The 27,212-nt window shown below is 34.1% G+C and overlaps 1 protein-coding gene across 3 annotated transcripts in view; it reads left to right on the top strand.

Annotated features, from left to right (window-relative positions):
- The window catches only part of LOC126777039 (rhophilin-2-A), a 90,252-nt gene that overhangs the window by 21,370 nt on the left and 41,670 nt on the right, over positions 1–27,212 (top strand). For 2 of the 3 annotated variants that reach the window (XM_050499886.1, XM_050499884.1), the window contains exon 2: positions 4,871–5,325. In XM_050499886.1, coding sequence (XP_050355843.1) covers positions 5,221–5,325 — 105 coding nt within the window. In that variant the 5' untranslated portion in view covers positions 4,871–5,220. Of the gene's footprint in view, positions 1–4,870; positions 5,326–19,673; positions 19,781–21,906; positions 21,998–27,212 lie in introns of those variants that run through there. The other variant, XM_050499885.1, reaches the window with a different exon arrangement.

Here is a 27,212-nt window from a genome sequence, read left to right as displayed (position 1 = left end):
GACCTGTTGCGGGTTTCTGACAATATGCACAAGTTATTCATGAAAATATATATTATTACACTTCAAACATATACTTATACATGACACTGATTTAATTAATAATAATAATGATGTCCTCCAGACCGATTTCGGCCATGGCGGCCCATCTCAAGAAAGATTAGTCAACTACACAGGTGCACTCTATTCCCTAACTCTCATAATCCGATGGGACGGCAATCCGACACGACCGGAAAGAGTTCAGGCGCAGGACCAACGGCTTTACGTGCTTTCCGAGGCACGGAAGTGTACACTTCCATCTTTCCAAAGTCCGGGCTGCTACTGAGAATTTTCTGACAGAAAAACCCAATAACTTTTTACTGGCCCGACCTGGGAATTGAACCCAGGACCTCCGCGTCTGCGGCCTTACAACAAGCCACTAGACCAACGAGGCAGTCATAATAATAATAATAATATCCTGGGAAGTAAAAGCTCGTCTGGGTAGGTACCACCCACTCATCAGATATTCTACTACAAAACAGCACTTAGTATTGCAGTACTTGGTATTGTTGTGTTCCGGTTTGAATGGTGAGTGAGCCAGTGTAATTACAGGCACAAGGGACATAACATCTTGTTTCCCAAGGTTGGTGGCGCATTGGCGATGTAAGCGATGGTTAACATTTCTTACAATGCCAATGTCTATGGGCATCGGTGACCACTTACTATAAGGTGGCACATATGCTCGTCCGCCTACCGATACTATAAAAAAAAAAACAAAAACATGACGTTTTAAGGGATGGTTAACGTGCTTTATAGTGGCAATGTCAAGTGGTGGTGACCATTTGAATTTGCCTATTTGAAATAAAAACCTGTGACAATTAAAAAAAATGTTTAATTTTGTATGGATTCTCTTTAATCGCACTAGGTACTTAGTACCTGAGTAGTGCTGAGATTATGACGGTATCCTTGAACCGGTCGCGGCGACCTCGCGTGCTGTGAGGAATCAGAGCATGCCGTGTAGCTGTTATAAGAAATAAATTGATAATTTATTAAATAACTGCTTATGTTTTTAATGCTAATATTGGATTTTAACTACGTTTTCCTATAATTTAAAAATATTTTGGTTATATATTTTACAATGATATGTAATTCAAGTTAAGTAAGTGTTTGCCTCCGGTTTCGCCCGCTTGTTAGTTAAAAATATATCCTTAGGGATTCAAGTTTGCTTCATAACAAATTTCATCGAAATCTTTTCAGTAGTTTAGCCGTGAATGCCTAACAGACAAACATAGTTACTTTCGCCTTTATAATATTAGTATAAATCGGACGGTAACAAGCAGCCTGCTGTTAAACATGCTTGTTATTATGCGCAGGCGCAGACTTGACTCCTTGAACTTTAGCCGTACATCTAGAAGTACATGAGTATGAAATGCTAAAATAATTATTAGTATATAACGATTAATTTATTCACCGAAGTAAATGGTACATAAATGATACATAGAAATTTGCTGCAGTTGAACTGCAGTTTAGCACTTATTTGAATCGGTATTTCAGCAGAACAGAGCCGCTGTCTTCAGAATTTACATAAGAAAATTATAGCCATGTGGTTACTTTTATTTGGCCCGTTGGTGCAGTTGACATCGACCAAGGCTCCGAGTCTTAGTGTATTATGTGTGAAATATACGTATATATCTCGGCTGTTGCCTATAACACAGGCCAAAGAAACCTTAGGAAACGCTAAAAAAAAAACAAATTCTCTATTAATACGAATTACTTGAATAAGTTTATTTTATGCAAAAAAAAATACAAATATAATAACGAGTCAATCTTAAAAACGTCTAGTTAACACTTGAACGGTAACGTATTAGGAATATTTCTGTGTCGCGAATCCATACAATGACAATTATATGTATTGGGAACGCTGACTGATCATTGGCTTAAACGGTTTTAAATCGGAATTGAAAAAGCATTATTAATGCCATTGGGAACTAAATAGTTGAATATTTAGTATCCTTCTTATAAATAATTAAATACACATTTTAATTAATTACATCGAATGAATTATTTACTTCGAAGGCAAACAAAATATTCAAAATTATAAATGATAAATAAAAATGATATCAATTTCCCCCTGCTTGTCTAAAGCCTCTCCTTTTGGGGGGAAGGTATGGAATTATTCGACCACGCTGCGCTAATGGATACACACGTGTCAGAATTTCTGTTTTCTTTAACCGCCAAACTCGAGATGAATTATAAACACAAATTAAGCATGAAAATTCAGCGGTGCGTTCTGGTTTGAACCAGCGATCAACGTTTAAGATTCAAGCGTTCTAACCACGGGGCGTTACTCATTGAAGTTTTGATACCTACAAACAATTTTGTAGTAGATACATATAAAGCCTTTTACTAAAACAATTAAGATAGTTCTGACTTTAGTGCATATGTTCAGTGAGTTTTTTTTTCTTCTTTTCCTTAAAATCGAAGGTTGAAGCTTATACAGGCAAACAGTTAAAGTTTTCAATTTATGTTCCTAATTCATATCATGCGTCACTCTGAAGGTTAGCCTTTAAGGATAGTGACTTATTTCCAATGCCTTATTTTAAAATCAACTAATTTTAATTATCCTGACCCAGAATTTGACTCTAGGACCCGATAAGCTAACTACTTGACCAATAATGATAAATGTGTTAACAAAACACAGACACACATTATATAAAATAAATATATACATATTTAGGTATGTAGTTCCGTAATCATTGCACCTGTGATTGGAATCTGATTAATAATAGATTCCACATTCCGCGCGCGACGCTTCATTGTAACCTTACAAACATCCCTTGCCTGCTTCGATGGTCTATCGGTTAGATGTAAGGCCGCGATCGCAAGGTCCTGAGTTCGAACCACTGGTCGGGCTAATAAAAAGTTATTTGTATATATTGGTTCGACGTCGCTGAACTAGCCGACAGATAACATTCCTGAGCCTAAACTTTTCTACGCGACTGTACTGTACTTTGTTGCTTATATAACTCTTGAACGCGTTGACTTAGACACTTGAAATTTTATATGCTAGTTAGTTAAAGGTTTCTCAATAGACAGATCGCGCTTTCTTTACGTCGGAAGATGTAAAAAAACTATGTTTAAAATTGCTGCGCCGCATTGTTGTGGTCACTATCTCTTTTGGGTATATTTTATTGACTTGCATACAAAATTTCAAGTGTCTAAGTCAACGCGTTCAAGAGTTATATAAGCAACAAAGTACAGTACAGTCGCGTAGAAAAGTTTAGGCTCGGGAATGTCATCTGTCGGCTAGTTCGGTCGGATAGTTCAGCGACGTATTGGTTCGTGCACTTCCGTGCCTCGAAAAGAACGTGCAGCCGTTGGTCCTGCGTCTGAACTCCATCCGGTCGTATCGGAATTCCGTCTGATCGGATTACTAGTGTGAAAGAATAGAGAATGCATATGTGTTTACGCACACACTTGAGCACTATAATATGTCCTGCTCAGTTGGCTCTGACTTTGAGAATAGCCGCCGTGCCCGAAATCGGTCAGGTGGACATCAACATCATCACACATATGGCTTTACCTATAAAAGTAATTTAGGTGCTTATTGAAACAATGCTGTCTTCTTCTTTCGAATGTCACATCAATGAAGACAGAAAGAGAGAACACAGTATTTAATTTAACACCCGCAAAACAAAGTAACAAATACCGTTATATGTGGGGCTGTATACTTAACAAATAATACCGTTATAATAATAGCTGATGGTAGTTATACTTAATATTTGCAAGTGACCAATCAGAGCTGAAGATTCAAAAGCGTGTATCAAATTCATAGTTTTTTATTCATTTTTATTTTTTAATCCTAATTGGAATTACTTTCGGACTGATTAACAATCTTGATTAATTGAATTCGTAATTAGAGACAGCATCAGAAGCAAACGGTTTTTGAGTCTTCATTCTACATGATCTGAAAATCTTAAATTGACATGGGCTTTTAGATACCTTGTACACACACGAAATAGCATCATCAATTATAAACAGCTAGTTTTCGCCCGCATGTGGGGGGTGGACACGTGTTAGGTATAAATAAAAAAAGTAGTATGTCCTTCCTTGAAGTTCAAGATTGCTTCACGTCAAATTTTATCAAAATCGGTTTACTCGATAAGCCGTGACATGACAACAAGACAAGCATGACAAACAGACAGACTTGCGTTTATAACATTAATATATATTAAATATACGTATCCCAAATATAAATCTAAATTTAATCATATATATGTATTATAGCTTCTGTAAAAGTTGATAAAAACAATAAATATTTTAATATTAATACGTTTTCAGATTAATATAAAAAAATAACTAATTATAAACCTATGTAAGCCGAGATGTCCTAGTTATATACAAGAGGATTCAAGCCAAATACCAAACTACACTTGAATTTCGTGTATTTATCTTGTGTTTACTTCATAGCGTGCTCGGTGCAGGAAAATGTCGTAAGAAAACTGAATTTCGAATGAAATTCTATCACATGTGTATCCAGCAACCAGCATAGAACAGCATGATGGAATGCAGTGGATTTTAAAAATACAATCAAATTAAACAAGTCATAAAACTCACTGACAAGATTGAACAGATAAAAAATATTAATACGTTAAATACATATTGAATGGTTCGTTTAACTTTCGTTAATCTATATTGCTACACACTTAATTATCATTAGATAATGGTGACAAGATTTTACGAAATTGTAGTTATTATCTTTGACATTGCTATAATTGCACAACCGTTACAGATTGTAAAATATAAGTCGCTCGATGAGATCATTATAAAATAAACATTAGTCATTATTTAAAAAGTCCCACTTAACATTTCTGACTGCGACATTTTGTTTCAGATCTTCGCTGACGTTCGACAACCTGGAAATCGCAGTGTGTAACGGTTCTATTTCCAATCGAATCAGTTCTATATTTAAAAAGTGCATCGACAAACGGAATAAACGAGTTTTATTAAAAAGAAGGTTTCATAAGAAGTGTAAATTTAATCTGACAGTTAATTTAAATAACGGAGTGCACGGGTTTATTCGTTTCTGCTTCGGAATTTGAAATAGATGGATTCGAATTTTGATTTTTTTTTTCGAATTAGTGAATTTTAATGAAGCGATGTTTAATGTGATCAAAGATTAGTGATTGATTGTTCGGGAGTGCAAGTGCTGTGCTGTTTGCTTCTGTATGATGTGTGCCGAGTATGGGTGATACTCAGCACAAGACCTGCGTGAGGGTGAACTCCGCAGACGACGAGTCACGCGACGAGGTCGACCATGAACTGCCAAAGAAGAATCCATTTGTTAGAGTGAGTTTTTTTTTAATCATGAATATCACTTTTTTAACTTATCTTTTTTAACTATTCCATAAAAGAGGAATATTTTTTTTTCCATCTTTTTCGTATATCTTAAATAACTTGTCTTGGTGTTAGGGTTAGTTGCAAGCACGTATGAGTAGGTACCACCCACTCGTTATACATTCTGCCGCTAAACAACAAACAGTTAGTATTGTTGTGTTCTTGTTCGATGTACAATATTGTTGTCGCTTGGAAGCATTTATACAAAAAATTCATCGTAATAGTTAAATTGTCATCATCATCATCATCAATAGCCAATCATTGTCCACTGCTGAACATAGGTCTCTCCCAAGGTGCGCCAAAGCTTAAGTTAAATAGAAAATGATTTAGAAATGTAAGATTTCGCGCCAGAAATAAATTAAAAAAAACATTGCCAACTTTCAAAACCTCTTCGTATTTTATCTCGGTAATAACAAAACGCGACGCTCCGCTGAGGTTGTCGCTCCACATAAGTTTTTATTGACACAGACGTACAAACAATCGTTTTCGCTGCGCAAGGAATCTGCGCCTGCGCTGTCACGCGTCATCGATCAGATCTCTTGACAGAATAATACTAAATACAATTATTTTTTTCTTAGTTTTGTTAAAAATAGCGGTCTTGGCAAACTGTTTCGAGAGACAGTAGGGAGTCAGAAAGTCGTTTGGTTTTTGCTTATATTTAGTTATAAATGTATATATAGGCAGGCGGATGGGCAAATTGGCTACCTGATGATAAATGGTCACCACTGCTCAACGAGGAAATTTTAATTATATTGATTTTGTTACTTTTTGTAATAAGTCGTGAAACAGGTAGCATAGTCACCTGAAAATCGAGTTGAATGGACCGTGAAATATATAGGATTGGTTTCGATGACACTCCCTCGTATTTTGTTCCTCAATCGTTTGAAATTATTAAGTTATTATCTTGATAGTTAGTTTTTTTAATGTAGTGTCTGATTGTAAGTTGGTGACCATTCAACAACCATAGATAATTTACCATTGTTACCATATTAACCATCTCTTAGATAACCAATATGCTACTAACATTGACAATCTTTGTACCACTAGTAGTAATTACCTTTAAACCGTTATATTACAATACCAAGTATTGCTGTTCGGGGGTAGAATTTGTGATAAGAACCCACACAGGCGAGTTTGCACAAACCCATACCAAACACATTTGCATTTCAAAGCGATGCATATGTAACTCAAAAACGCTCGCTTACGGATGTATCTATTCGTTAATAATACAACGATAATAATATCCTGGGACATTATTCACACACGGCCATCTGATCCCAAATTAAGCTTGTACAAAGCTCTTACTTTGGAAACCAGACAACTGATATACTACATTTCTTTTGTAAATATATAATTATATAGATAATTACACCCAGACTCAGGACAAACAGACATGTTCATGCACACAAATGTCTATCCTGGGTGGGAATCGAACCCATAATCTTCGGCGTAAAAGGCAAGTATCTACCAACCACGCCAACCGGCTCAAATCAAATATAATAATCATTAGTGATTATGAATCATTGTATCAAGAATATGTGTTGTTGTGTTGTTGCAATTCTTGTTATTGTTGTTTTATCATTCCTTATCAATGAGATAAGATTTATATTATGAATGTAATGATTTGCAACATATTTATTCACCTTATTTCCATTTATGATATTTATTGCATATAAATATTATAATGATAATGTATATTGATTTGTTTATCAGCGGAGATGGCCCAGTGGTTAAAACACTGGGCTCTTAACCGAAGATTGCGGGTTATATCCCGTTGAAACAAATTAAAATGTATATCAAACAATCGCATTGGATCCAGTGTTACTATTTCTACTATCTTAGTTCCCAAGGTTGGTGACGCATTGGTAATGTCAGGAATGGTTAGTATTTCTGTCGTACGTATGGCTATGGACGGTGACCACTTACCATCTACCTCTCCACCTACATATATTGTTTAAAAAAGTTAATTTTAAGTTTAAACTTGACGCCATGAACAAAGCAGATCCAATAATGTTCAGCTTCCCTAATTTGATCTCTCTGGAAAAACTCAGTTACACCGGTGCTAGCTGCGCTTGCATACCACAAAAACCTGCGGTACTCCGAATCGTAGGATTCCATGGGATCGTAGGCTCATGCTACCATGACACCTCAACGTGCTCGGTTCACTTGTGGAAAGTCGTTTATTTTTATTTTATAGTATAGGTAGGCAGACGAGCATATATGGTCACTAAAGCCCATAGACATTGGCCTTGTAAGAAATGTTTACATCTCCACCGCTTACATCTCCAATGCGCCACCAACCTTGGGCACTAAGATGTAATATCCCTTATGCCTGTTACACGAGCTCACTCACCCTTCAAACCGGAACACAACAATACCAAGTACAAAATGATGCTAACATAAAAAATATACATTGCTTGCTTTCCTGAATTGAAGAAATAGTTAAAAGTTTTTATCGCACATATTAATGGATATAAACAACTTTCTTCTAGATTATGTTGCTTTGATAAACACCACACACCGGTAATTCCTTAAACCAGAATCGATCCCGCACTCCAGCGAGAGTTGTCTTAATCTGTCGTGTCTTGTGTTGATAAATTTAGGGTTGTCACTTTCGTTTTTAATAAGAAAAGAGTTTTTATATTAATTATTTATATAAACAGGCGACATTGGCACAACAATAACTGCTCCTTCGAATTTAACGTACATACTTACGGGGACGAATTTAACGGCGCGTTACCAGTAAGTGTAAGGTAAAGCCGAGGTGGCCCAGTGGTAAGAGCGCGTGAATCTTAACCGATGATCGTGGGTTCAAACCAGGGCAAGCAACACTAATATTCATCTGCTTAATTTGTGATTATAATTCATCTCCTGCTTGACGGTGAAGGAAAAAATCGTGAAGAAACCTGCATGTGTGTAATTTCACTGAAATTCAGCCACATGTGTATTCCACCAACCCGCATTGGAGCAGCGTTTTGGAATAAGCTCCAAAACCTTCTCCTCAAAAAGGGAAAGGCCTTAGCCCGGTGGGACATTCACAGGCTGTTACTGGTACCAGTAAGTACGAGCTCAAAAAAAAACTTAAAATTTACAAAAAATATAATTTCAAAATAGCAATCAATATAGCAACCAGTAAAGCTATTCAAACTCGAAACTCACCACAGAAAACGGTCGTGAAATGTCAGAAAGTGATATGCGACATTGACCGTAATAATTAAAGCATATCATAGAATACAGGCGTCAAAATCACCATAAGTCGGTTGACATTTCAAGGGTGAGTAATGAAGTGAGTTCTTACATAATAGCACTGGAGGTTAATTTTTTTTTTTAATATAGAATAGGAAGGCGGACGAGCATATGGGCCACCTGATGATAATCGCATTGTAAGAAATGTTAACCGTCGCTTACATCACCAATGTGCCACCAACCTTGGGAACTAAGATGTTATGTCCCTTGAAGCAGCCCTATTATAATACATCACTTTCAAATACACTTCCCGGATATACATACAACATAAGGAAAAAGTATATAACTTGGAGTTAAACGCAAGTAAATACTTAATAGATTTTTATATCCCATTAAAAAGGAAAAGTAGCTTTTCACTTTTTTTCAACTTAATCTGAGATAGCATTTCCTGTTTAACGTGTTTAAGATTTAACTTAAGCATTTTATCCGTACGAAGTCGGGATGGGCAGCTAGTTTATCCTGCTAATATTATAAATGTGGTACGTTCGTTTTTTACACTTCTAAACTATTCAACAGATCATTATGAAATTTTGCATACATTGTCAGGGCTATAGAAAATTACATGAATTTCAAGGACTAACCATCTCTCACGCGGGCGGGAGGGAACTAGTATATATAATAGTAATCATTTGTTGTGAAAAACATAGCCTTACAAAAAATAGTACAATTTACTACATATATATATATTAACTGTAAGATCTTATTATTATATAAAAATTGTACTATGTAATTTTGTCTATAAAAAATATATATATATATATATATATATATATATATATATATATATATATATATATATTAATATATAATATAAAACATAGCTATGTACTAGGCTAATTATATATGATTCACAATATATATATAACCGGAAATTCATTGAAGCAACAATGAGTTCTCATGTGCTTAACGTGTTGTTAACATCGTAAGGAAACCTGCATGTGATAAACACCAAAACTCCAAAGTATGTTCTCCCAAAAATACCTCACCATATCCCCTTTTCCTTGCTTTGCTCTGCCTAGCAATGGGAATGTTTTTTTTATGTTATAGGTAGGCGGACGAGCAAATGGGCCTGATGTTAAGCGGTCACCACGACCCATAGACATGGGCGATGTAAGAAATAATAACCATTCCTTACATCGCCAACGCGTCACCAACCTTGGTATATTATATCCCTTGTGTCTGTAGTTACACTGGCTCACTCATCCTTCAAACCGGAACACAACAATACTAAGTATTTCTGTTTGGCGCTAGAATATCTGATGAGCGGTGTCTACCCAGGCGGGCTTTCACAGAGCCCTTTTTTTTATATTCGCCGGGAGGGCAAATGACTCTACTCCACCTGATGGTAAGTGGTAGTAGAGTCCAAACGCGACGACGGCCAGTACAGACGGGAAAAACGTTCTGCACTAGCCGCCTTCGCCTTGCCGGCCCGCAAGATGCCTCTTCACGCCTCGTTTGAAGGAACCCGGGTTGTAAGAGGAATACGTGAGCTGGTAAGGAATTCCATTTTTTGGAAGTGCGACAAAGAAAGGAGTTGCCAAATTTCTTTGTTCGCGATGGAATTGATGTCACAGTTAGGCGGTGACATCGAGAACCAGCTCGCGTGGACTTAAGAAGGAAGGGGGAAGCAGGAATTAGAGAGAATAATTCCTCAGAGCACTCGCCGTGATACAGTCGATAGAAAGCGCTCAGTGCTGCTATCTCACGACGCAATTGTAAAGGTTCAAGGGTGTTTGTGACCTTTACGTCGCCAATAATGCGTACGGCACGTCGCTGCAACCGGTCCAAGGCCTCAAGTAGGTACTTAGCGGAGCCATCCCAAAGGTGCGAGCAATATTCCACGCAAGACCGTACCTGTGTTTTGTACAGCAGGCACAGTTGTTGTGGCGTGAAAAAGCGCCGCACCTTGTTCAGAACTCCGAGTTTCCGTGAAGCTGTTTTTATAACAGCCTCGATGTAATCCCTTGGACTAAGGTCGCAGCGAACGTCAATCCCCAGCATGGCGATTTTGCTTTGCATCACCAGCGGAGTACCACAGAATGAGGGAAGAGGGGAAAATGTTGACTTTTTCGCCGTGAGAGCGCATACCTGTGTTTTCTTGGCATTAAACTCAACAAGATTATCAGAGCCCCATTTGGCGATGAGATCTAACGTCCTATCGAGTTCAATGACAAGATTCTCCCGCCTCTCCTCAGTTTCCTGCAAACAAAATACTTTACTTCTTCTAATTCTTATTAATGTTGCCATATGTAATTGGACATTATTAGTCTGTCGATATATGTCTTTAAAGATTTCAAAACATATTATATAAGGCAGTGATATCGGGCGCGGGTTTTCAGCTGGTTTAGTAATGAGTTCACCAGCGTAATTAGTGTTACTTGTTACCTATATCTATCGACTATATTTGGAATCTAGTGGTTGATTCGGAATTTGATAAAACGTGGTTCAGTGGTCTTGAGTCTTGTATATTAAGCGAAGGTCGCGAATTCAAAGCTCAACTTAATTTTCATTCTTAATTAGTGTTTATTTATCTCGTGTTATTTGGTGATCGGATGATAATGATTTATTTGGGAACTAACATTATGATGGGGTTGGCGTAGTTGGTAGATATTTACCTTTCACGCTGAAGGTTGTGAGTTTGATTCCCACCCAGGACAGACATTTGTGTGCATGAACATGTCTGTTTGTCCTGAGTCTGGGTGTAATTATCTATATAAGTATGTATTTACAAAAGAAAAATGGTATATGTAGTATATCAGTTGTCTGGTTTCCATAGCACAAGCTCTGCTTAGTTTGGGATAATGGCTGGTGAATAATGTCCCAGGATATTATTATTGCATCATACGAAATTTCATCAAACAGACAGATTTCGCATTTTATATTAGTATACATGTATGTTTGTATGTCCGTTTTGCTAGAAAGCGGGAAGTCTCCCACATCAAAGAACAATGGCGTATACCGAATAAGTTATTACACATACAAACATGCTTTCACTTGTGAATCACTTAACGATGAATTAATTATAGTTATAACTTCCTCTGCCTAATCTCATCTTTTATAAAAAAAAAACTATAATTTTTTTTAATGTTTCTAATGCGTTTTTGTAAACTTTAAGTTCGCAACAAAATGTAAATAGCGGTAGTTGTCATTATATTATTTCTACCGCTAAAAAGCGACAAATCTTTCGACCCGATATCAAAACCGGCTCCCTTATAATGCAATCCGTTTTTTGCGGGGTTCGATGCCCGGCCGAGATAATTGTCGTCGAGGTTGCATTGATGATTACACAGAGTATTTACTAACAGATAGATATTTATTTTATTATTATATTATTTACAGATAAAAAATTGTATAAAAATCTAACTTATATTGTATTTTGTATATTTGTCACTAATTCGAGATTGATAATTAATTAAATAAAAATAAACAAAGTAATAAAATAAAAAATAATAGATTTTTAACTAGAAATCAAATTTATAAATAAATAAAAAAAGTAAAAGCTAGGTAACACATGTAAAGGATCTCCCATAGCTGGGCAAAGGCTTAGAACTTAATCCACTGATTGGCGATGTTTCGAGATTACTGGTAGTAGGGCTTTGTGCAAGTTCGTCTGGGTAGATACCACCCACTCATCAGATATTCTACCGCAAAACAGCAGTACTTGGTATTGTTGTGTTCCTGTTTGAAGGGTGCGTGAGCCAGTGTAATTACAGGCACAAGGGACGTAACATCTTAGGTCCTAAGGTTGGTGGCGCATTGGCGATGTAAGCAATGGTTAACATTTCTTACAATGCCAATGTCTATGGGCGTTTGGTGACCATTTACCATCAGGTTGTCCATATGCTCGTCCGCCTACCTATACTATAAAAAAAAACACAAATTCAAATGAAAATCGCCTTTACCAACGTAAACCAATTTTCAATATATTCAAAAATGTAACTGTACTTTATTCAAGTACACTTTTATATAATTATTTCACGAGAACCGTTGTGTAAAGAATGATAATACGCTAGAAGAACCGGCAAGAAACAAAGCAATTACACTTTTAAACAAATATCTAGATAATTCACAGTAATATTTTGAGTGCAACGTTTCTATGTGTAGCATTTGAGTGAAACGTGCATACGCTAGATTGCAATTCTACTGATTAAATTTTTTATTTATTTTAAAAGAATATTTAAATACATATTTAGAAGCTCTGAATGTAACTACTCTATAAATATTCCGCCTTCGATTCATTCACGTTTGCAAACTTATTCGTTTACTGTGACCCCGATACGTCTTGCAAGAGCCAAGCCTACGTTACGTATACATCTTAAATCAATCGTAAACTCTTAATTTTACACCTTATCCCCTTATCATAAAACTTAATTTCATTTGCGAATTCATTGTGAAAAATTTTTCGAAATCAAATTTCGAACAAGCCAATTTTCTACCTGACTCGGTTGTCATAAAGATTAATTTTTATTGCAAGAAATTGACATAAGTCGTTTTCGTTTCGTGCATTTATTCTAACGATAATTTATTTGAAAAGATTTATTTTAATTATGATTGCATTCTTTGTATGACTAATCGAGATTAGATTTATTCAAATACGGTAATGTATTTCGAAATATCTTTAATAAAACTAGTACTGGATTTTTATGTTTTGAAAATGGAACGTCGTTAGAGATTGCTAAAATAAATTGGATTAAAATGTTGACAGCGTAACCACGCGTTACTATAGGCTTTTTTTTAATCATGACATAAAATTCATGGCAAAGGTCGTTATGTGTGATGACTACTAAACATCTCAAGTACAAATCCTAATATCAACATATTTGTATACATTAGGAAAATTTAAATAATAGTTTTCAAATTACACAACTATAAAAAATTAATTATAATGTTTTTTTTTTATAAAATTGTCTAGTCAATTGTTACTGGTACTACTAATTCATTTTCAACACCAAGTAAAATGAAAACAAAACAATGTTCAGCAATGAATTTATAACCTGAGATTTAATCATAAAGTACCGGAGACAAGATTGTATTTTACAATTAAAAAGTAATTTATATTCTTTTTTTTTTAATGTCTGTGTCGGCCAGTATTTATTGGATATTTAAATATAATTACATTATGCAACTTAAAAACTAATAATTTACTTGTAAGCAGCGCCTGTTTGCCAACAATAGCAATAATCACATAAATACATTTGCTTATAATCTGTGCAAGGATAAAGGCGCGTCAATATATTATTTCTAGTTTACATTGGTTGGCAAACAAACAGTCTTCTCCTCCTCGAAATTCTCCTCTTCTCTTAGGAATAGGTTTTAAAAATATATATTATTCAAAACAATTCCATATATGTTACAAAATCGAAAATAAATAAAAATTAGTTACTATTATTGTAATTATTGGCCACTAGAAATCAGCAGTGAAGCCCAAGGGAATGTCAAGATGGCCAACTAATAAGCTGCGTGGCTTTTGTGACGTCACACTGCTTTGCAGATAAAATATAGGAAGTTTCATTATTTTATAAATTATAATAATAATAATATCCTAGGACATTTTTCACACACGGCCGTCTGATCCCAAATTAAGCTTGTACAGAGCTTGTGCTATGGAAACCAGTCTTAGTTTCGTTGTCAGTCAGTAACAGCCTATGAATGTCCCAGTGCTGGGCTAAGGCCTCCTCTCCCTTTTTGAGGAGAAGGTTTGGAGCTTATTCCACCACGCTGCTCAAATGAGGGTTGGTGAAATACACATGTGGCAGAATTTCAGTGAAATAAGACACATGCAGGTTTCCTCACAATGATTTTTTCACAGCTTCTTTAAAATAGTTTTAAATATAGCTACACCAATTAAATTACAGACAAATAAACAAATCTGATATTAAATTGACGTGATATTCTTGGTTCACCTTGAATTATCTATGATTATCAAAAAGTATCGGCGAAGTTGCTATCGGAACATTGGTAGTTAAAATAAAGTAGTCAAATTAAATAGTGTTGTATTATAAATAAGGATGTAATCAATAAATGTTTGTAGCTTAATATATACATATATTAGGAAATATTGAAAGATATTATATTTTGAGGAGCCGATTGGCCTAGTTGGTGAATGCCTGCCTTTCATACTGAAGGTTGTGGGTTCGATTTCCACCCAGGACGGATATTTGTGTGCATGAACATGTCTGTTTGTCCTGAGTCTGTGTGTAATTTTCTATATAAGTATGTATTTACAAAAGAAAAGTAGTATATGTAGTATATCAGTTGTCTGGTTTCCATAGTACGAGCTTTGTACAAGCTTAATTTGGGATCAGATGGCCGTGTGTGAAAAATGTCCCAGGATATTATTATTATTTTGTAAATCAAAGGTTTGTTTATCTTTAGTGCTACTAAGGTTTTTATTAGGTAAATATATTATTTTCATATAGAATAGGTGGGCGAACGAGAATATATACTATATACTGATAGTAAGTGGTCACCAATGTCCGTAGACATTGGCATTGTAAGAAATTTCAACCATCGCTTACATAGCCAATGCGCCACCAATCTTGGGACTTAAGATTTTATGACCCTTGTGCCTGTAATTACACTGGCTCACTCACTCTTCAAACCAGAACACAACAATACCAAATACTGCTGTTTTGCGGTAGAATATCTAATGAGCGTGTGGTACCTACCCAGACGAGCTTGCACAAAGCTCTACCACCAGTCATTTTGTCATGCACCAAATGCAATAATCACTAATTGTAATCATATTAATTCAAAAAATAGACTACGAGTTATTTCTAAGAACTAACCTTAAGTTGATCAAGGCTATAATCAGTCCTGGACTCGGAGATCCAAGGCCCCTAGACTTTGGCATTCAAGGTTCTTCCATTCCGAAGCGGTTAGAGGGAAATTGGCTGATGCCTTGTAGATCTAGACACAAATCCGTGGATAGATGTCATCTAAATATACGACAAATTTAAGTAATGATTACAATAAAATGGCAACATTATTTTACAACGAATTTATTCTAACGCCATCTTGTTTTAAAATGTAATCGTATATTCTTATATAAATAATTATATAATTATATTTGTAAATTCCTATATTTTTATTTGTTCTGCTTTTTAAATTATATTTTAAATACTTTTCATATATTTTAGTTAATTGTTAAATAACTTGTTATTGTTAGGTTCACTCCATGTTTGAATGTAAAAGTGGAAACTTTGTTGGCTTATGTGAAACTTATTTTGTTACCAAATGTTTATGTATTATATTATGCTGTATGTTTCCCGAATAAATAAATAAATAAATAAATAAATTCGCAAGAAGAATGTTATGAACGTAACACCAATGTTGCTAACATAGATAATTAATAGAAATAATTAATCGTTTCTAAAACTAACAGCGATGCTCCGGTCTGGGTTATATTCTACTAACAAATTGTCACGTTATCATAATCGAATCGAAGCGTAATCGTTGCCCTTTATCCGTTTTCCTATCCTTTAATTTAATTAATAATGCCCTCCAGACCGATTTTGGCCACGGCGGACAATTTTAAGAGAGATTAGCTGCGCAGGAGATATTATAGTGCCCGAGTGTGTGTGCAAACACAGATGCAACTAATTCTCTAACTCTCATAATCCGATGGGACGGCAATCCGACACGACCGGAAAGAGTTCAGGCGCAGGACCAACGGCTTTACGTGCTTTCCAAGGCACGGGAGTGTACACACTTCCAACTTCCAGACTCCGGGCTGGTTTGTTTATATTATATATTGACTCGACCTGGGAATTGAACCCAGGATCTCCGGGTCTGCGGCCTTACATTAAGCCACTAGACCAACGAGGCAGAAATTTAAATATCGACTATTTGTGTAATTTGTAATGTAATTACAGGCACAAGGGACATAAAGTCTTAGTTCCCAAGGTTGGTGGCGCATTGGCTATGTAAGCGATGGTTGACATTTCTTACAATTCATCAGGTGGCCCATATGCTCGTCCGCCGTCCTATTCTATATAAAAAAAAATTGTTTGTGTGTATATATGGTATCGGTTCGAATCCGATCCGAATAAATATAGATTAGTCGAAGTTGGATTGGAATCGAATCGGAAACGTATCGTAACCGTTATATTAGAAAAAATTGATCCCCAGGTGCGCTGTGCGGCGAGCTTCCGTGTTGACCGCCATTTCGTTAAGGGGACGTTCTACGTTAAAACAATTCGAAATTCAAATAAATGATTAAATATAATTTTATATATTAACTCATTTATTTGAATTCGGAATTGTTTATTTGAATTTATAAATATAACTTATTATATTTTTTAAATATAATAAATAATATTCGTCGTAGTAATCAGTCTAATAACGAAGTATTATAGCTGTTTTTTTTTAAATTAATTAAACGATTCATATCATTCATCCTATATTGACATTAAATATGCGATTTATATAACGCATGATTGCAAGTGGTAAAGTCAGTTCCACGGACCACTGCGCTAATCAACCACGCAATTTATCTCGGAAGTCATTTTATATCGAAGAAATAACTTTATGGAGGAAGACTTTAATTCCAATATTTATCATACAAAATATATAACATATGTGGGATGGCTGATATATCACTATTAATATCACAAACATAAATTGAAAATGAGTAAAATAATCACTTATTTTTAATTAAATTATTTCAATACCCCTTTAGTCCGCATAACATATACGACAAGACGTGTTTTGTAATGCCTTACTGTAAAAACTACTAAACTAATATAAGGGTTAAGGCCTCCTCTCTCTTTTGAGGAGAAGGTTTGGAGCTTATTCCACTATGCTGCTCCAATGAGTGTTGGTATACACATGTGTCAGAATTTCAATGAAATTAGACATATGCAGGTTTCCTAACGATGTTTTCCTTCACCGTCAAGCACGAGATGAATTATAAATACAAATTAAGCACATGAAAATTCAGTGGTGCTTGCCCGGTTAAGATTCTCGGCGCTTTAAATATTATTTTAACATGCAAGCGTAAATTAATTTATAAGGGCAGTGATAAACGATACCCGTTGTAATTACATCGTAGTACGACTTTTACATCAAGATATGATACTGGTAGGATATCTGAAGGTCCTATGGGGCCACTCACTTGGCATATATGCAATTGCCAAGTACCAAAGCGTCACGGTGTTTGATTTTGAAGCCTTTTACAGCGGGCCTAGCAATGTGAATGTGACTTTTGTTATTGACAGATTTTAAATAGACCACCTGGTGGTAGGTGGTCACCACCACCTATAGGGAATTATGATGGTGTCTCTTGTGCCTGTAGTCACACTCGATCGCTCGCTCTGTAAATTGGAATACAACAATACTAATTACTTGTGGTAGTGATAGTATGTAATAAGATGGTAGGTTGGTATATACTCAGGCATAGATTCACATCGAAAATTCATATGAATTACGCGAAATATCATGACTATGTCAAGACTGTCAGAAATATTATATATACATATATACATACCAAAATTAGTGTTTGGTTTTCAAATCCAAATTAGATGATTAAAAGTAAAATCACCGGTACCACGTGGTTTTCGGTGATCGTTTTTGAATGCAATTCTTTTTCTTTTTAATTACGTGTTGTCTACAATACCTTTACATATTAGGTAGAATATAGTTTTACAGAAAACTTTTATATCTCGCAGTCGGAATCATTTTTCCGACATCATCGATATTCTACCGCCAAACAGCAGTACTTGGTATTGTTGTGTTCCGGTTTGAAGAGTGAGTGAGCCAGTGTAATTACAGGCACAAGGGACATAACATCTTAGTTCCCAATGTTGGTGGTGCATTGGTGATATAAGCGATGGTTAACATTTCTTACAATGCCAATGTCTATGGGCGTTGGTGACCACTTACCATCAGGTGGCCCATATGCTCGTCCGCCTTCCTATTCTATTAAAAAAAAAGTCATACTTCAGGCAATTTACACAAAACCTAATGTACACCTACACCATCATGAATCACGCCGTTCATTGGTGAAAACCTTATGAAAATCCGATCGATAGTTTTTGAGTTTACCGTGTCCAAATGACAGACAGACGCGGCGTGGGATTTTATTTTATAATATATAGTGATTAGTAATACCTTAAAATATGTATTGCTATTCTTTAAAAGAATACGTAAAGTTTTTATGTCCTCTATTATAGCAGTAATGCACTGTATTGACTCGGTGCACCGCACACAACGGTACGCTTCGGTCAGATGCGCGCCAAGCTTCCGCCTTGACCGCAACTATTTCCAGTGTTACCATTATTATTCTATTTCTTGCTGTTATTAACTTATAGGGACTTTAATTTTATTCGAAATTATGTAAATTGTTTTTATTAATTCCGTAACCTAGTTTTTAAAGGCCAATATCAATAAACCCTTACTTTTTGTTAACGGAATACAAGCAATGTACGAGTTTTGGTTGTTTTATATAAAGTATATCTTTTAGCCTAAAATGTTGGTATTATTAATTGCACAAATGAATTTATTATTTCTTAAACGATTTGATAAATAGTAAACGTGGTTTACATTTGACTCAAAAATGTACTTTGGCCTTTTTAGCACCAGACCTCTGACTTCATAAGCGTACATAATATTTGCTTGCTTAAAATAAGTCAATTGACAGTGGATAAATATCCTATTTTTTATTTAATAATACAAAAACTAAACCCGATATTCAAAAAATATAATTTGTTTTTAAAATCTATCGTTCAATCATTTGCAACATTAAGTTCACAATAATATTTTTGTTTTAAAATTTGAAAATAAAATTTAAAAAAACTTAAAACGTGTCATATTACATTTAAGTACATTTGTGGAATACGTGAATCGTATGATTGTCTTTACATCTTAAATATTCGAAGCTAGATTTATAAAAACGGACACACTCCTTGTCTTTATAGAAAAATAATGAGTGTAAATTATCTTAATTACTGCTTGTGTCAAAATTATTAAAAAAAGTGGCCTGGCCTTAACAACAGCACTCCCTGCTTCAAGCAATCAAGAACCAAGCGAGCATTCTCCCGCGACCGCGACGCTAAACGCACGTACGTTCGAAAATCGAATATTTCGTTTTGTGCAGTGTTTTGAAACCGTGTAGGTTTGAAATAAAAAAAAAAACAACGACTCCAATAATTTTTCACGAGAAGTATATTGTCAAATTAACAGTTTTTTTTTTTAATTCGCTTGTGCTCTACTTAGTGACAGTGACATAATTCACACGATTTAAAATATATTTGTGCTAAGTGCGAAATCCATGAACTGTTAAATGTGTTTATTTTATTTGAAGTTAAAAAAGGATATATAAAATTATTTTATTACCGTACTGATAATACTAATATTAATCAAATCCGATAAAACATTTTAAAGAGAAAAATTCAATTAAAAATATAATATTAATATGCAAATTTTTGTAACGTCTATACAAGCGAAGAAAGAAATATGAGCCACTATGTTATATAATGACCAGTAATAAATTAATAGTTATGACCACTAATAGAAAGGCTGTTTAAAAAATCAAACTCAATATTTTATATTTTCACATGACATCACTCTTTTGCCTATTTCGTAAAAAAAAAAAGATAATAAAAAAATTCTATTTTCATTTCTATTAAATTAATAATGCTTAACACATTTTTAATCAAAACCATTTTATAAATTATTAATAAATAAGTTATCCATCTTTCAAAACAAATAAATAAAAAATCTGTAATAAAAAATAAAATGAAAATATGCAATAAAAGTAATTTTCTATTTAAGGAAAAAAAAGTTAAAATTACTAATGTGATTTTCACGGCCAACATTAAATATTACATTAAAAAACCGAACATTTCAAATAATCGCTATCGTCATTCTGTCAGCCATTTTGAAATTCAACGGTCATACTTTCTTAAATATCTTCTTTGTTTTATTGGTATTTATTTACTTCACACTTTCCATTCCGAATCATTTGTAAAAAAAAAAAGTTAAGCATATTCACTATTGCCCATGTATTGAGACTTGTTCTATTTTTAAAATAATTCTAAATTGTGACCTTAGCTTTTTATTCACAGAATTCGGTTTAAAAAAAGTAAATGTCAAATAAAACTAGAGATAACTTTTAACGTCGTTATCCTTTATTGATTGAATATAGGTTTAAAAATGTTTGATAATTGTCGAACATATTGTTATTATTTAAAGTGTACTGCGTGATAGCAAAATCGGTTTAGCGGATTAGTCTTGAAAACATAAGACACAGTCACTTTCGCGTTATATTATTTGCTTAGACCATAATCTCGCGAAGTTGTTTTAAAACCATTGAAATTATATTTCCTAGTAAGAGCCTGTAAATGTCCCACTGCTGGGCTAAGGCCTCCTCTCCCTTTTTGAGGAGAAGGTTTGGAGCTTATTCCACCACGCTGCTCCAATGCGGGTTGGTGGAATACACATGTGGCAGAATTTCGATGAAATTAGACACATGCAGGTTTCCTCACGATGTTTTCCTTCACCGAAAAGCACGAGATGAATTATAACAGAAATTAAGCACATGAAAATTCAGAGGTGCTTGCCCGGGTTTGAACCCACGTTCATCGGTTAAGATTCACGCGTTCTTACCACTGGGCCATCTCGACTTCCTATATCAAATGAAGGACAGAAATGACATCGGGATAGATATAAAACAAAGATTTGTATTGTTTGTGCGGCTTTTTTTGTTTTTTTTTATTTGGCCTTGGGTACAAATTTTCGCGCCTAAAACAAATGTCTTTGGTACATGATGTTAATATGTATATTATTTACCAAATAGAAGAGTCATTTACTTATCACTTGAAAGATATTTGTGGTTTTTGAACTACTGCTAAAACACCGTTATTTTTCTCAGGAAAAAAACTTGAATATCCATAATTTATAAGTCTCAAAAGTTTTTACATAACATTAACTGAACTATGTCGTAAATCTAAGTAATTATGAATATGAATCATATGTGAGAAAAATAAAGAACTAAACGGCTTTATATAATTATAAATATTGTGTAGTATAATAATGCTGTCCTCTTCTTTTGAATGTCAAATTAACGATAACAGAAAGAGAAAAATCAATGCAATACGAAAGAAATACTTACACACATAAAAACTGAAAATAATTAAAATTTGACCGAATAATTTCGTTGTCGCGTACACTTTTTCATGATGTTATATATAAAAAAAAAAACACATTTAGCAGTTTCTATTAAAATGATTGTTAAATATTTTAATTTTTGTTTATTATATTAACGTGATAAAAATATGATATTTTCAGTCGAACAGTTTTCTGTTTTGTGATGTGAACTTTATAGTGAAAAAAAAACTAAATTGGCGGGAATATGATGAAAATGGCGTCAGTTATTATGGTGAGATATTTTTTAATTAATACATAATTAATTATTAATAAAAATATTGTATTAGCATGAAATATAAAAGACGATATTGAAACGTGAATACTTTGACCGAAGTTTGGTAAGAAAATACGACAGGAAGTTTAAAGTAATGCCAAAGTTCTTATTTTAGAACTAAATACAGATAATACACACAAAATTGCAGACAAACATTTTATGAAGCGTTAAATAATAAAAAAAAGTACGATATTACACACGTGAGAGTTTTTGGACTTAACAAACACATTTAATGTTTCTGGCAACAATTAAACAAAATGTACTAATTATCATTACAGTTTCAACTTTAATATGGTGTACGAACTTATGATCGTTGTTTTTAAAGATGTGATATTTTGAACAATATCATAAACATAAATATGCCGAGATAGATGGATCTGTCAGATGAAATTCTGCCACATTTGTATCTCCACCAACTTGTATGAGAGGGTGACTTTTATTCACGTGTGTGTTCTAACCACTGAGCCATCACGGCTATCGAATGAATAATAAATAATGCTTGTACATCAATTTGTTACCATACTCCAAAACTGCTAAACAAATTCAAATTGACACATCGATTCAGTCATAAGTATTCTTTTAATTATTTGATTTAAAAAAATATCTTATAAAATGACTTGGTACATTTTAATTTATGCCGAACGAAACGTATAAAAGCGTTACATATATAGAAACTACAGCAATGAAAATCTCATACAGGTAACAGACCTGAGAATACAAGGTTCGTATCTCAGCCACGTTTCCTGTATATATAAATAAATACAGCCGTTGAACTTTGATAGAAACCGTGGAGAGGTTATTTGTACTAATTAAATTATATATTATGTTATTGATATATATGAAAATTGGTGTTGGTATATGTATGCTTTAAGTAGTAAAATCATATAAATGTCCCATTGCTGGACTGAGGTCATCTCCCTTTAAAGAGAAGGTTTAAAGCTTATTCCACCACATGTGAAATTATACGGTTTTCTCACGATGTTAACCTTAACAGCTGAACAGATGAATCATAAACACAAATTAAGCACAAGATTTGAACCCGCACTCAAAGGTTAAAATTCACGCGTTCTAACCACTGGATCATCTCGACTCATCATCACTCGACGTCTTGGTATATCTGTTCGATATTAATATACTTCGATGCCGTTTAACCGATCACCATGATAGTTGGTACATATATTTGAATAGAGACTTTTATGTTATCCACTTTGTTGACCACTAGATGGCACTTCTTAAACTTCTATATCCTTCAATTGGTATTTAGACAAAGCCTTAATAATCTGAAGGCCAATACAACTAACAAATTGTCACTTTATCGCAATCGAATCGAAACGTAATCGTTGCCGTTTAACCGTTAGGATAACGGTTTAAGGATTCTAATATTTAAAGGATTTTTATATTTTCTATTTAAAGGATTCTAATAACACAACAATTCAGTTGCGTTTCGAAGTTCGATCGGAATGGAATCGGAAACGTATCGTAAGCGTTATAAATAAGAATTGGCTCCTCCCTTTAGATATTTTTAGCCGTAATTAATTCGTACCACAATTAATTAAAGGTTTAAAATCCCTCAAGCTCTTACAAGGATTTTGGATGTCATTTAATTAAATGGTTGTTCAGCTAACACAGATTAATATATGTATATTTTTCGAGAATTTAAATACTTCTTGGAAATATTAAATAAATGTATTAATAATAAACAAAATTAAAATAATTTTATAACGATTCGACTCCACGGATCGTAACGATCATTGCACTTGATTGCATAATGTCTCTGACCGGCCGCATCGATTTATAGTCTAGTCTATCCTAGCCCAGCGCAGCCTAGCCTGGGCAAGACGAGTTTTCTAATCTGCTAGCAATTTAAATTACGGAATTCCGTTTCCTAATTACTCTTAAATGGCTTGATGAGTTCTGTAAATATATATTTAAATATATTCGACATATAAAAACCCACACAATTATATTATTAATTTTGTTAAATACATTTTACCCGTGGTTTTGATCATCATATTGTTTTATTATTAAGATAAATATTCTGCAACTTGGCATCTTCTTATGGATAAAGTTTCTTGCCTTGCCACGCTGCTCCAAGCTTGGTCCAAGCTTCCTCGCTAGATTAAATAATTCACAAATTAAGTACATGAAAAAAGTGTAACTTGTTAAGACATTTTCGATTTCAATTATGTATTTTATCCACTTGCAATCACGGATTACTTATATTGCGATGCGGCCAAAATGTAATCAGATTAACGATTACGATTACAGTAACGAAAGTAATCAAGAAAGTAAAGTGAACTGAGTCAAGAAACTACTAACTATCACTAGGCCAATTGCAGCTCTATCGCTTGAGGACGGGCGGAACCGCGGACGTCGATGGTGTGACTTAAAATTTGAAATGCAATATTGAACATATACTAACTTAAGTTGAATAAAAGCTCGTAAAAAGATTGTGTTTTATGAGTTAAAAAAGTTCAACAGAACCTCACAATACGACCGGTTCTCGTAACCTACTTACTTATACCGTTAAAGATAGATTATAATGGTATGGCTTTTTGGAAGGTCTAGGGTGTCGGTTTGAAATAAAATCATTGATATATATTAATATTATAAATGCAAACTGTCTGTATGTCACGCCTTCAAGATCATCATTATAGAAGATAAAACTGAATTGATTTTGATTAAATTCGGTAAGGAAATTCGAACCCCAAGGAATAATTTTTATTTTTTTATTTGTAATAGCACACTTACAACATACATATAAAGCATTGAAAAGATTAATTTATAAAACAATAATAGTATATCTAATATGCATGTCAATTACAAGTGTACATAGCACTTCCAGATTCAATCTAATCAAATTCAAATTAAAAGTAATGTCATTGTTATAATAAAAAGTCAATCAGCGAAATTATAATTAAAAATGATTATTTTTTTTTTACTTTACACCTGATTCCTTTTCCTAAGACGCGGGTGAAGCAGCGGTTAGAAACTAGTTTTCAATAAAATTGACAATATAATTCAATATTTTTCTTTATCTTTTAAATACATTTTTATTATGTTTAAATCTGAAGTAGTAAACAAGAAACTTACAATCAAGCAATCGTTTGTGAGTACTGTAGAATTTCTGAACAACTGAAGTACTGAAGTATTATTAATCAAACCGTCTCCCATAAATTTCTCGTTTCAATTAAGATAAAAATACATCATTATATTTATCTGAAAAAAAAGCATAATAAGAGTAAATAGGATGGATTCATTATTTACTAAAATAACTACAAATTATAGTAACTTTATATACTCACATTAACAATAAACTTTAAAAAGATGCAATTACTCGCCCTTGTACTGAAACCCATCAAAATCGGTATGAAGCAATGACCGAAAGCCACTCGTTTCTGATAAGCCAAAAATAGAAGGTCATGTCTCGCCTTCGTAACTTCCGTTCGCTTACGAAATTATTCCGTAACTTTAATTCGCTTAGATGATTCCCATTTCGATTCCTGCTGAACAACTTTGACAATACCTTGACTATCGGTGATTCGCCCCCTGTCTATTCCAAACCCTCAGCATAGAATCGAAGAATTGAAGCTTGGCAAAGACCTTTTTTCATTTACCCATATTTCATATAATTGCATAAACAAAAATCTTATGTTTGTTTTATTTTGAGTACAATTGGTGTTTGGATATTTGAATATTTAGAACATTGATGTTAATAAAGCATTGATTAAAACAAATCGTCAATTGATAAACTTTTGAGAAAAAAAAAAGTTACCAAAACAATAAAAAAAACATTTTTGTTGAACATTGAAAGTACTGTCGAGTTTTACTGGTGGTAGAGCTTTGTGCAAGTTCGTCCGGGTACCACCCACTCATTAGATATTCTACCGCAAAACAGCAGTACTTGGTATTGTTGTGTTAAGGTTTGAAGGGTGAGTGAGCCAGTGTAATTACAGGCACAAGGGACATAACATCTTAGTTCCCAAGGTTGGTGGCGCATTGGTGATGTAAGCGTTGGTTAACATTTCTCACAATGACAATGTCTATGGGCGTTGGCGACCATTTACCATCAGGTGGCCTATATGCTCGTCCACCTTCATATTCTATAAAAATAAGGTACCACCCACTGATCAGATATTCTACCGCTGAACAGCAATACTTAGTATTGTTGCTTTCCAATTTGAAGGATGAGTGAGCAACTTCATTCAAGGTTGGTGCCGCATTGGCGATGTAAATAGTTAATAGTTCTTACATCGCCAATGTCTATGGGCCGTGGTGACTTTAGGTGGCCTATTTGCCGATGTCTTGTAAACCATGTATGGATGTACCAAACATCTAGGTACATAAAGATATCCCTTTACAAGTTGCCTACAATTACAAACACATGGTTTTTGTTTATTCTCCCAGTTTGTGGAAGCGATATCGATCGAATTGCATCTATAATGGTCAAGCATTGTCATTTGCATTGTTTTTGCAACGTGACCCGAATACGTTCCATATAAACCTCGTACTGATCTTGTTTGTTCTTTATTTGTATACAATTTTTAAACGAATTCAAATAAAGAAGGATGCTTTTTTTTAAGAATATTTATCAATTTCACGGAAAAGGACTTAAATATTGGGACGATTCAAACTGTTTTCTATTGAGGTAGGATCAAAATTTGTTCCTGTACTTAATACGATCATAAAGAGAATGATTGACTATAATTACTTGACATTTGAACGTTTTTTTTTTTTCAGTGAAGTTTTTTTCTTGTATCTTTGTTTGTGTGTATAAAAGAAATATACTAAATCAGTTTATATTCTTTTAGAGACAAATATAGGGGGGACCATTTGATAGTATTATCTATAGTAAAATTACTATCAGGCAAGTTTTTTCAGACAAACTTCATGCAAAATTGTTACCTTATTCGCCAACGATATATTTAATGCGTAAGGGCCCATTTACGACTTTATTTTATTTCATAATATACCTTAAAGCGAACCCGTCACGTTCATACATTAAAATTTACATAATTTTAGTGTCACATGTTTTGAAATATATAATTACGTGGCTGCGTAACGAAACCTGAATTTTCGGCCCAGTTTTATAACTCTATATCATTCGCTGTTTCCGGACGAGTAGTCGGTTACGAAAAGTTAATTATTAATGCAAGTTATTAATAATATACTG

This window comes from Nymphalis io, chromosome 22 (assembly GCF_905147045.1).
Source record: "Nymphalis io chromosome 22, ilAglIoxx1.1, whole genome shotgun sequence".
Lineage (NCBI taxonomy): Eukaryota > Metazoa > Arthropoda > Insecta > Lepidoptera > Nymphalidae > Nymphalis > Nymphalis io.
This window is presented reverse-complemented; position numbering and strand designations above follow the sequence as displayed.